Source organism: Elephantulus edwardii, unplaced genomic scaffold, assembly GCF_000299155.1.
Source record: "Elephantulus edwardii isolate Elephantulus edwardi_28Jun2011 unplaced genomic scaffold, EleEdw1.0 scaffold00116, whole genome shotgun sequence".
In the NCBI taxonomy this organism is placed as follows: Eukaryota; Metazoa; Chordata; class Mammalia; order Macroscelidea; family Macroscelididae; genus Elephantulus; species Elephantulus edwardii.
This window is the reverse complement of record NW_006399866.1, coordinates 4,280,844-4,293,372: the sequence shown is the minus strand read 5'-3', so window position 1 is coordinate 4,293,372 and position 12,529 is coordinate 4,280,844. Positions and strand designations below refer to the sequence as shown.

General features: G+C 45.0%; 1 protein-coding gene across 1 annotated transcript in view; it reads right to left on the bottom strand.

Annotated features, from left to right (window-relative positions):
• Positions 1-5,436: 5,436 nt before the first annotated feature.
• Positions 5,437-12,529, bottom strand: part of TRUB2 (TruB pseudouridine (psi) synthase family member 2) — a 15,080-nt gene continuing 7,987 nt past the window's right edge. Inside the window, exons 5-8 of the mRNA XM_006892609.1 lie at positions 8,214-8,304; positions 7,980-8,052; positions 6,531-6,667; positions 5,437-5,762 (exon numbers count right to left, since the gene is read on the bottom strand). Coding sequence (XP_006892671.1) covers positions 5,437-5,762; positions 6,531-6,667; positions 7,980-8,052; positions 8,214-8,304 — 627 coding nt within the window. The remainder of the gene's footprint in view (positions 5,763-6,530; positions 6,668-7,979; positions 8,053-8,213; positions 8,305-12,529) is intronic.

Sequence of the window (12,529 nt, the reverse complement as noted above, 5' to 3'; positions counted from 1 at the left end):
AGAAAGGGCAACCTAGGTAGAACTATCAAGTATGGAAATATAAAGGATGAGATGGATTGATTCAGTGACTGGGGTAATCGGAATGGGTGTGTCAGAGGCGGTGCGGTTGGCGCAGGATAGAGCAGGGTTCAGGGCTGTTGTGCATAGGGTCGCTATGAGTCAGAAACGACTCGACGGCACATAACAACAACAACAACATACATTAATGAACCCATCTTTCTCAGTCTCCCCTCAACCCCAAGGTCAGTCCTGTTTTACAACAGTAGCACCATGCAGTATTTGTCCTTTTGTGACTGAGATACTTCACTCAGCATAATGTCCTCCAGGGTCACCAATTTTTAATAATATTGCATGAGTTCCTTGTTTTTCAATGTAGCATAGTATTCCATTGTGTGACTATACCACAGCGTCTCTATCCCTTCGTTTGCTGATGGGCACTTGGGTTGTTTCCAGCTCCTTGCTATTGTGAACAAAGCCGCGATAAACATGGGTGTGCATATATCTGCTTGGATGTCAGTTATGGTCTCTTTGGAGTATATTCCCAGTAGTGGAATTGCTGGGTCAAATGGTATCTGCAACTTTCTGAGAAAGCGCCATACCGCCTTCCACAGTGGTTGCACCATTTTACTCTCCCACCAACAGTGAATAAGGGTTCCAGTTTTTCTATAACCTTGCCAGCATTTGTTGCTTGCTGTTCTTAAATTTTGCTATTCTTACTGGGGTGAGATAATATCTCATAGTTGTTTTGATTTGCATCTCTCTTAGAGCTAGGAATTTTGAACATTTCTTCATGTGCTTGTTGGCCACCTGAATGTCTTCTTTGGTGAAGTGTCTATTCATATCCTGTGCCCATTTTTCAATTGGATTATTTACCTTTATCTTGTTGTAGTGAATAATGGTTTTATACAATATTTATCCTTGTTAATCAGACATTCATTCTTTAAACATTTATTTCCTGAGCACATACATGCCAGGCCTGGGACTGGGTGCTGGGGACTCTATGGTCAATAAAACAAATAAGATAAGCTACACTCCCCCAACCCCCTACCCCGACCATAGAATTTACAATCTAACTCTTACAAGCCTAGAGACCTCTCTGGAAGGTGACACACCAATCCATTAAGAGAACAGGATATTTTTGGAGGAAGAGTAATTGTACTGTCAATACTATGGTTAATAACAAGCACCAGAAAAGCAGCACGGGGTCAAAGAGTGAGGCCAACAGGCCCAGTGGTTAGGAGTGTGGATTTAGTAGATGGCTCTGTACTCCCTGGCTGGGTGTCTTTGATCACATCATTTTACCTCTTTATGCCTGTTTCCTCATCTAGGGAAAAGAGCCATGTGAGGCCCATTTGAAGATTAATGAGGACTGAGTAAATGAGGTAAGATACTTTAATAATTCAGGGTCTGGCACAAGCCATTCACATGGTGGTCTTGGCTGACTGATAACAGAGACATCGCAAGGGAGAAACCTTTATTCTCTTACAGTTTAGGAGAATGGCAGTCCAGGTTCAGTGTGCCTGCGCTAGGGGAGATTTTGCACCTGTTGGTTGTGGATCAGAGTTGGTTTCCTTCAGCATCTGCAGGCCAGGCATTCACTCTTTGGCGATCTCTACATGTACTGGCCTTTCCAGGTGTTAAGGATCTTCCTCTAGAAGGGATCCAAGTCCAAAAAGACACTCCTAACATTATAGTACCAAGGTTCTAGCTTTCTTCCCCTTTTGCCACCAGTGAGATAAAAGCGATGAGAGGGCACACCCTAGGCATACTCCCCATATCTGCATAGGGCTGTGAGGGATCAAGGAGTGTTGGTTTCACCTTTAATCCTTTTTTTTTCCGCGAAAAAAAAAAGTTGCTTTAGTCGTCGCAGTCCCCGACGGTTTGCAGCTGCCAGTGAGGGAGACACTGCGTCCGCTTTGTCTTTCCCCACTTCTCCGCAGCCCCCTTCCCCCTTCGCCACTTCCTCTCCCGATTAACTCCCCCGACACGCTCTTCCCCAGCTCCTTTCCTCCTCCTCCTCTTCCACCGGCAGCACAAATGCGCTTCCTCCCCTCGCAGAATGTCACTCTTTCTGCATCCGCCGCTCCCCGCCTCTCCCCGCCCCTTGCCGCGGCTGCGCGCCTTATAACCGAGCGCACAGCGGCCCGCTGCAGACTGCTCGGCTGCCGGCTGCCGGAGAGGAGCCGGATCCCAACGGCGCCGCGGAGGCCGAGCGAGTCAGCGAGCCAGCTCCACCTTTAATCCTTTTACAGTTATTTGGTTTATCAGATCATGGGACATCATTATGTAGCTTCCACATTATATCACTACATATATGAAAGGGGACATAAGTCCATTCATGAAAAGCTTCTCCTGTCTTCTCTAGGAGACAAATACCGTGGTCATCACCCCATTTGACAGGTGAGGAAATCAAGGCTCATCCCCATCAAGTCACTTGTCCAAGCTGATACAATGAAAAGGCAGGACTGAGATTCAAAGCCAGGTGTTCAATGCCACCTGGACCTTTTGGACCATTTTAGCTGGGACAAGGAATACGTATCATATTCCGAAATGAAAAAGAGGCATTCCTGTCTTAGCACCAGGTATGGGATTTTCTCAGTGAAGTACCATCTCTCAACAGACTCACTCCCAAGAGGTCCTATAATAACCCAAGAGCCAACTGCCCAACTTTGTCAGTTCTAGAATGAGATTCAAGTATACTTCCTCTACAGAACAATTAAATAATTTTTCTTTGGAAACAAGAAAGAGGGCTACTTAGGCAAAGCCCTAGAATGGGGCAGCAAGATTCCCCAGCCTCTGCTCACCACAGCCTGGCACCCCAGGGAGCTGGAACTAGCTCTGACAGCTAGCATGCTCACCAAAGAGTTAACATAGAAATGCAAACTCACTTCTAGAGTGTGGATTCAGTGCATAGTGACCCTCCTCTGGTCCTGAGGCTATAAATCAGAATGGAAGAGGCTGCCCACTTTTCTGGTAAATTTGAATTGCCAGAGATCTGAATACTGCCTTTGTGTTAACAGTGCAACTCACTCTGCTCTGGATTACATCAGAGCTCCTAGAGTACATGCGCCCCCTCCTCCCAAACCCAGGGGGTGGAGAAAGATCTAGATTTGTTCCCCTTTAGCAGCAGGGGTCGGAGGGCAGAACACAGGGCCTGTGCTACCCTCTGGGGACTTCACTTCTTAGTCTGTCAGCCACCTGCCTCCCATAGGACATCAGTGGCCTGGGGAGCGCAGACAGCCCAGGTGGATGTCTAACTTCTCCCTGGATCCCTGTTAGCTACATTCTTCTCAGATAGCCTCTCAAGCAGCTATTAATGGTATTCCTGATGCCTAAGAGAGACTGAAAATTCTTAGCCAGTGCATCAGAATAGGTGAACGGTAGGTCAGTTTGAAAACAATTGATGAAACATTATGAGTAAGGCAACTAACAATCTGGAACAGGATATGAATTGTGGGATAAAGAGGGAGGGTAGAAGAAGTATGAATAAGTGAATGAAAAACCCATTGAAAAAGAAAATTTATAGTTGACCACTGTGAGACCCTGTTTCTCAAAGTTGATGCACTGGATTTCCTCCGGGAACTTGGCAAAATGAAGATTTCTAGGCCACATTCTAGACTTACTGTGCCAGAGTCCAAGGGCTAAGGCTAGAACTTTGATTTCCAAAGACCTCTCAGGATGCTCCACACCCACCTTACCATTGAGTCCTTTCTGACTCGTGGTGACCCTCCAACAGGTTTCCAAGACTGTAAATCTTAACAGGAAGAGACTGTCCATCTTTCTCCCTCAAGTCCACCCCAATAGCACAGGCCACACAAGCTCCTTTTCTTAGATCAGTTCCCAATTTATAGAAGAAAAAAAAGAGACAGTAACAGAATTTTCATATCTGTAATCATTGTACCCTATTAGCCACATCACCTTACTTTGATATACTGGCTACAATTACTGAAACAATATCGGTGAGGAGCCTTGGTGGTGGTGAAATGGTTAAGCACCCAACTGTAACCCAAAATGTTGATAGTTTGAACCTATCTAGTAGCACTGTGGATTGGTACGGTGACTGGGGCAGTGGGGGTTGGTGTGTCAGAATTGGTGAGACTGACTTAAGGACAGGGCAGCGTTCAGAGCTGCTGTACACAGGGTCACTATGGGTCACAGGTGACTCAGTGGCACATAACAACTGTAGCTCTGTGGGGAACAGGCCTGGCGAAGTGTTCCCATAAAAGTGACAGCCTGGAAAGCTGCCCTTTGGGGCAGTTCTGCTCTGTAATAGCGTTATAGTAAGTCCAAATCAACACCACAGGATCTAACAACAATAACAACCGATACATTAACATTTGTCCATATTTAATTCTGATATCCTGCAAAACACTAACTCACACTCATTGCTGCCCAGTTGGAAATAACTCATAGTGACCCTCCATCAGGTTCCAAGGCTATAAATCACATAGGAGAATGCCCATCTTCCTGTGGCAGAGCCCATGGTTGATTTGAACCGCCAGAGAGGCAATCTCTAGGTTAACAGCAGAACTCTCTATGGACAACAGCACCAGAGTTCCTTAGTTGTACTCAATGTCCTTTTTCTGTTCCTGTATCCCATCTAAGAAAGTTACATTTACACATCATGTCTCAGGACCCCCCTGACTTTGGTAGTTTCTGACTTTCCTTGGCTTTGATGATCTTGACAGTTTTATGGAAAACATTGAAATGTCCATTACTGGGCTTCGTCTGATGCTTTCCCTTGTGATCAGACTGGACTTAGGGGTTACTGGGAGGAAGACTGAGGAGGTAAAGTGCCATTTTCACCTCACCATTCATAAAGGTACATATTAAATTATGATTCATGACAGAAGGCTGAGGAAGTCCCCAGATGGGTCAAGTACTATTGTCTGCTGAGGAAAAAGAGAGAGACTGGGACACATAGGAATGAAGGAAAAGACAGAAAGTGTAAAGGCAGTTGGTGGACAGCTGGAAAAACTGAAGCCTTCAAGCTATGCCCTTCTGTGGCTTTATTGTGAATCACAGGGAAGTAAATCACAAAGAGAAAATCTTTTGCAAAGGAAGCTGAGGTTTTCTTTTTCTTTTTTTAATTTTTTTTTTTTTTAGGTTTTCTCTATTGTAAACCTTATGCTTATCTCAGGAGGAAGGGGTTAGTAAATACAATCCAAGAATTGTTAGGTCTGGCCTTTGCCCTTGACCTCTGTAACTTGTCTCAGAGGGAATTCCAGCTTGTATGTATTTTGCCTCCCTCATATCCTGATACAGCATTTGGTTTATCCTTAATATTTAGTTTGAAATTCGGCTTCCCACAAAGTCCCATAGTTCGTGTCTCACATCACATGCAGAAAAACTTCCTTTAATTTCTATACAGCATCAGACCTGGCCCATGAATAGGTCTCCTTCTGCTGTTCACTCCTTCACCAGATCCATGGTTTTTCAATGCTCCTTGCTGCCCTCCAGCCCCCAGGTGGAGCCCAGCCCTGAGGAATCCCTGGACTGGCCTGAATCTGGCTGCTGCTGGGTACCTGGCACCGGCCTCAAGCTCTTCTCCAGCTCAGCTGCCACTCGGGGGGCTGCAGCCTGGATAGCATCCTGGATGCTATGGAGGTCCCACTGGGTCCTTAGCAGGGCATCGTTCAATGTGAAAAAGCCATCTCGAGTGCGCCGCACTTGGGAACAGACAGCAGTGCTCTTCAGCTCCAGGCCTATCTCATGCACCAGCCTTCGTAATTGCTTCTGCGTCTCATGCATGCACTGAACTTCTGCCAGGGACACACAATGAAGACAAAATGATCACCGGCACAGTCACACAGTCTCTGGTGTCTAGATGATCTGGACTGTCACCCCCTGGATTCTGCCTGGGTGTGGAATAACCTAAGGAGTGATACTTGGTTTTCTAAGATTTCACTGTTGTCACCTGAAATTATGTTAGGCCAGCAGAATCTCAGACTCCACCCAGACCCTCTGCCTTTTAAGAATCATCACTAATCATCAGACCCCCAGTTGATTCATGTGTAGGTCAAAGCTTGAGAAGAGTTGTTCTAAGACTTGACTTGCTTATCTATAAAGTGGGGCAGCTGTGAAAAGTCAAAAGCCAAAGATATAATTCACATAAGGTGCAGAGCATTGGCCAGTGGTCAAGAAAAGTTCTCCTTAATATTATCAACCAGAAAGAAAAGGACTCAGGGAAGCAGACAAATGAGACAAAAGATAATAGGGAACTGATAGGCCTATAATAGTTTGAAACACCGGGCAGCTCTTGAAACGAGCTGCTAAATATAACCTCTGCCTGTTAAACCCTGGCTTCAAAAGGTGACCTGGCAAGAAGTAGGAGAGCATTTGTTCTGTGTATCTGATCGGCCAAACACTGGCACAGGACTAGGAAGGAAGTCAATTCCTGGGGCCTTCCTTACAGAGATGAGGGCCAACAAGTGCTATGATGGCAAAGCCAGAAACCAGTGACCTTTTCTTTGGCAACTACCCAAACCTAGGAGCTCCACCTCACCATTCTACTTCCTGCAGCGACCTACCTAAGAGGAATTCTGGAGGTGCAAAGTGGAGGCAGCGTATGCCAGTGATCAGCATTGGGGACTTGCCCATGGGCCGGATCATGCCTCTCACAGCCATCTCATAGGCCTCCTGAGTCTTCAGATCGAGGTTAGAGTACCTGGGGATCAAGAGGGGGATTCAGCTGGCCAGTGGGTGGGAAACTGGGCTAAAACCACCTGTATGCAGGAAAAATGCTTTTCTGAAACTCTTCATTGGCCTTTTCCCCACATTCCCTCCTACTCCTGCCACCCATGCAGCAGCCATTTTTTTTGTCCCCCACCCCCAACTCTATTAAATGCATTGTCTGCCCTTTGCAGACTCTCCTGGGTGAAACAGCCATGTCAGTGCCAAGAGCCCCCAGCCTCTACTGCAGCCTTGTACTGAGGCATCTTAGCCAGGGCCCCCAGGGCAATTCTCAACCCAATCCAGAATGACTTCAACCTCTCTCCCCTCCACGACAGCTCCTCTTCTCCATTCTGAGCCCCTGAGATGCATAGTCAGGCCTCAGGGAGTCCCCCCAGCATCTTCCTTGCCCTTGCCCATACCTTGCCTCTTCTGCTTCCTAGTCCTGCATCTCTCAGTCTTCATGGCTTCACTGCCATATCTACTGCAGTTCAGGCCCTTCTCAGGAGCCACAGGACATGGCTCATACTACTCCCCCGTCTCTGGCTTTGCCCCTCCAGTCGGCTCTCTCCATTGTTCTCAGAGGGACAGGCCCACAGTTTGCTGGCTGTTTCACATCCTGTCCCCTTCACCTCAGTCCCTTCCCCTGGGCCAAGCTCTTCCTCAGTTTTTGAACACACCTTTGTACATGGTGTCCCCACAGCCTGGAATAACCATTCCCATCATCACAGCCACCGAGTAATTTTAAGCTCATCCTTTTAAGCAGTGCTTCCGAGTGTGACCTCTCCGACTACTGTGCTCAGTCTCCACCTCAAGCAATAGTTCTAGCCAGTGTCACATGCACTGTGATATCACTGTCCACAGGCGCCTGCCAAGCTCCAAGATTCCCCAGCACATGTCTGTGAGCTGAGAACCATCTCTGTGCCCAGAGCAGGGACAAGGAATGTCACACTGCAGGTCTGGCCATACCACTGGGAGGCTGGCTCTAGAGTCCAAGCTACTAGCCACTTGGCTACACGACCACCCATTCTCATCCACAGCTCTGCACTGTGCTGATACGATTGATTCTCCTCCACTGGCACATACTCCTTCGGCGACAGCTTGGGTCCTTTGTTCCCCTGAGTCTCTGTAGTGGTTGACAGAAGACATGATATCCAGAAAATTCTGTGAGGGGAATGGCTGGGTTGCCCTATAGAATCTGTTGTAGGGAGGACAGTGCCTTAGGCCAACTCTGTGGTCACTTCCCTTAGTCCTCTTGTACCTCCCTGACAGTTGGTGTGGGAAGGAGTCCACAGGGCCCCACTTACATCACCAGCGCCTTCTGATGGGAGCCTTGGATCATTGCCAGGATTCGGTCGAACTTCTCTCTGGTCACATGATCTGGAAAAGTATGGGGACTATCAGTACACAGAAACCCATCAAGAAAGGGCAACGGCCAACTCCCTTCTCCGAAACCAGCCTGTCCTTAGAACCGACAAGGGATGACAGAACACCTTGACGGAGGTTTGCGTATGGTTCATTGAGTCCTGCAAAAACCTTACAAATGGAGTCTCGTAAGGGTGATGGGACTTGCTCAGGTTCACGGACAGGCTTGCAGAGCCCCATTCTGGGGTTTTCTTTGGAAGGGGCCATCTGACCAAACACAGAAGCAGCAGCAAAGAGTCAAAGTGTCTTGGCTAGCTTCTGTCTGCAGCTACAAAGCCTGTCTGATTTTCAGAAATTCTGCCAGGGTCCCAGGGCCAGCTGGAGCTGGTGCCAACTCCTGGCTCCAAAAGCCAGACCTCTGGGAGCAGCAGGGACCAATGGACAGGAAGGGTTCAACCCTCCTGTCTGGCTTCTCATGCTGGTGTCTCACCTAGAATGTGCATGATGCCCTAAATTACATCTTTCAAGCTGTGCCTCCTCCGAGAAGCCCCTCAGGGTACAAGTCCCTTCTCTCACTATTCTGCACCTAACTTTCTAGACCAGCAAGCAATTTGCTTTTATTTTTATATTATCTTCAAATGATATGATTGACACTTCAATCCTCTTTAAAAATTCTAGCACATCCTTGCCCTCAAATTCTGACTCCCTCACTTTCAAAGGGATAGGTGTCTCTGGATGTTGACAAACATGTATATGCAGGAGTGCAAAGTACAGAGTGCTGCTTTCACCTATTTTTCTCCCAACAGATAATGTACAAGTGTGAGTTTCCTCTCCCTGATGAATAGTGAGTTCATGGGCTGATTTCCTATTTGTTTCTCTGGCACAAAACTGGCATTTCACAAAAAGAAATGCAAATACAACAAATATTATGGAAAGTCTTAGGTTGTGGCAATATTGAAAGGTGAAGAAGCCATTCATTCGTTCACTCATTCAACAAACATTTATTAAAAACTTCAGTCACTTGCTATGCCTCTGACGGCTGGACGGCTCAAAGAACTGATGCCTTTGAGTTACGGTGTTGTAGAAGAATACTGAATATCCCATGGACTGCCAAAAGACACAAAGATGTATCTTGGCTAAAATGCAGCCTGAGTGCTCCTTAGAAGCAAGGATGGCAAAGCTTCGTCTCACATATTTTGGGCATGTTGTTAGGAAAGGTTTTTCCTTGGAGACAGACATCACACTTGGAAAGGTGGAGGGTCAGCAAAAGAGGGAAGACCCTCAGTGAGATGGGCTGACAGTGACTGCAGCAATGGGCTCAAGAGTGTTAGAAATGATGAGGAGGTACTGGATAGGACAGGGTTCAGATCTTTTGTTCAGAGAGTCACTATAAATCATACTCAACTTGAAGCATCTAAGAACAATAACAATGTCCCAGTTCAGTGCTTCATGTATGTGACCACAGTAGTGGACCACAAAGTTCCTGCTCTCATTGGCAACCATTTGGAGGAAAGACAGATACAGGTGATTCCTTTGATTTGCAATAACTATATCCTATAAAGTCTTTCAAAACTTGAACTAGCAAATATCAAATCTACCTTTATTATTTGAACTCGGCCAGGAATGCGTATATGTTGTTGTTGTTATGTGCCTTTGAGTTGACTTTGACTCATAGCAACCTTATGAACAATGGCTCTGATGCTTGCCCTATTCAGAGCCAACCTCATCATTTCTGACACACCTATCACCCTTGCCACAGTCACTGTGTCAATCTATTTCACTGGGTCTTCCTCTCCTGTGCTTAACCCCCTACCTTTCCAATCATGATGTCCTTCTCTAAAAATTTGGCTCTCCTGGCAACATACCCAAAGTATGTGACACAGAGATTCTGCAAAGCAAACTGGTTTCACCCTTTTCAGGACAGATCTGTTTGTTCTCCTGGCAGTCCGTGGTATGTTCAGTACTCTTCTCCAGCATCACAACTCAATGGCATTGATTATTCTTCTGTCATCTTTAGTCATGTCCAGCTCTCAGATGCATAGCAAGCAACTAAAAAGACCATGGCCATATTCTCGAATTTTTTACTGCTCTTACATGCAAGGATGTTGAAATTTCCTCTCACATACTTTGGGCATGTTGTCAGGAGAGATTAGTCTTTGGAATAAGACATCCTCCTGGGAAAGGTCAAGGGTAAAAGACAGAGAAGGCTCTCAACAAGATGAACTGACACTGTGACTTTATCAGTGAGCCTGAGCATATTAGATATGGTGAGGATGGTGCAGGATAGAGCAAGGTTCAGATCTGTGTTCACAGGATTTCTATGAGTTGTGACGTGAAGTACCTAACAACACAACATCCGTACTTGCACTTTTTTGCTAAAGCACCCTAAATATTGATTTAGAGGATACAAATAAATTTTACTGAGTAGGTGATTCACAAAGAATTTGCCAATATAAGATTTATAATTACTACAGCAACTATTAAGTGAGTTAATTTAAATAAAACAGGACAGTACTGGGAACACAGAAAGGACTAGTATTCTTATTACAAGATACAGGGCTCAGAAGTCCTTAATAGATCTTTATCATCTAAAGAATAAAGTCGGTAGTGTGGCTTCTGAGGACTCCCGATCCTGGACAAGACCTACCTCTCCAGGCTCTGTCTATTACCTTGTCTCTTTACCTAACAGAATTCACTTGGCAGGCCCTATGCTGCAAGCTGAGGGGTAATTATAAGAGAGACATATTTCTTACTCTTCTTTTTTTTTTTAAGGGAAAATAAACTTTTACTAATCAGTTGTAATAAGACAAAACAAAACAAAACAAAAATAAATGCTTCAATATTGATTATTTCTCTAGAGACGTGCTTCCCTTGAGGTATTTAAAAGGAGAATTTTTTTTTCTATAATTATATTTTATTAATTTTCATAAACATTTACAGAGATTTTGGGTTTACATTCATTCATTGTTGCACTAATTTCTTACTCTTCTGAGGCTTGTAGTTATGCCCTCTCTCTTTCAACACCATACTCTCTCCACCCTAATCACTGTCCTCTCTCAGGCCGGCCTCCTCCATGAAGCCCTTCCCTCTGCTGTACTCAAAGCATAGTCTCTGAATTATATTCAGATGCTTGTCTCCTTGGAATGAAAAGCACTTGGGGGAGCTGGGAAAGATACCTAATTACCTCCATCCCTACTGTTTACACAGAGCCTGGTACCTGGATAACTGGTTAATTTATATCCCAAATGTCTCCTAAAGCTCAAGCATCCATGAAAGAAGAAACAGTAGACCTTAGATGCTTGTTAGGGAGCTCTGGTGGCCTAGTGGTAAGAAGTTGTGCTGCAGTCCCCAACACACATAGTTCTAACCCAGCAGCTGCTCTGTGGGTGAAGGATGAAGAATCTTCTCCCGTGTGATTAACTGCCTTGGAAAACCCTTTGGAGGGTCAATTATGGTTCGGTTCCAACTCAGTGGTACCCAACAACAGCTGCTTCTTAAGGAGCCCTGATAGCACAGTATGTAACAAAGCAAGTTGCAGTTAAAAGGTCAGAGATTCCATTCCACCAGCCGCTCCATGGGAGAAAGACAGGCAGCTATGTTTCATTTACTTCAAAAACCAAATGGGGATGCTCTGCTGAAGAAGGAGGAACAATCGCCTCCTGTACCAGTCAGATCCAATTTGACGGTACACACATAAAATAAAATAAAATTAATAAACAAACAAAAACTAAATGGGGTTTGCTATGAGTTGGTGCTCACTTGATGGCAATGGATGGTGCAGTTGCTTGATGGAAATTTATTTCAAAGTAAAATTCAAAGAGGACAACTTTAGACAAGAGATAAGGAAATAATGATTACTCCTGAAGATAACATCAAGTGACAATTATCATTACTATTAATGGCATTTCTCAGTTTCTTTTATAAGAAACTCCCATGTAATTAGATTCTTTTTATTTTCCACTCTATTTTTCCTAATCCTGATTTTCTGTTCCTATTGTTTGGTTAAATGTGTTGTATTCATAACCTATAATCAATCTTTTGCGGAATAAAGTGATTTAGGAACAGTCTAAAAAAAGGATTTATAAATAATGAGGCTTAGTGATAGAAAAGAGTCACTAATTGCAAATTGTTAGTTAATCTAATTACTATTCTGAGGCCAAGCGAAAAGGTAAGCACAGGCTGTCCCTAGAATAGCAAATGTTGGGCCCAAAGTCTATGACACCAGCTCACACTTCGTGTCTAAGAGTTAATGAGAGGTACGCCACAACAAGGTAAAGGTAAATAATCCAATAGAAAAATGGGCACGGGAAATGAACAGACATTTCACCAAAGAAGACACTGAGATGGCTAACAAGCACACGAAGAAATGTTCAAAATCCCTAGCTCTAAGAGAGATGCAGATCAAAACAACTATGAGATATCATCTCACCCCAGTAAGAATAGCAAAATTTAACAGAACAGCAAGCAACAAATGCTGGCAAGGTTGTGGAGA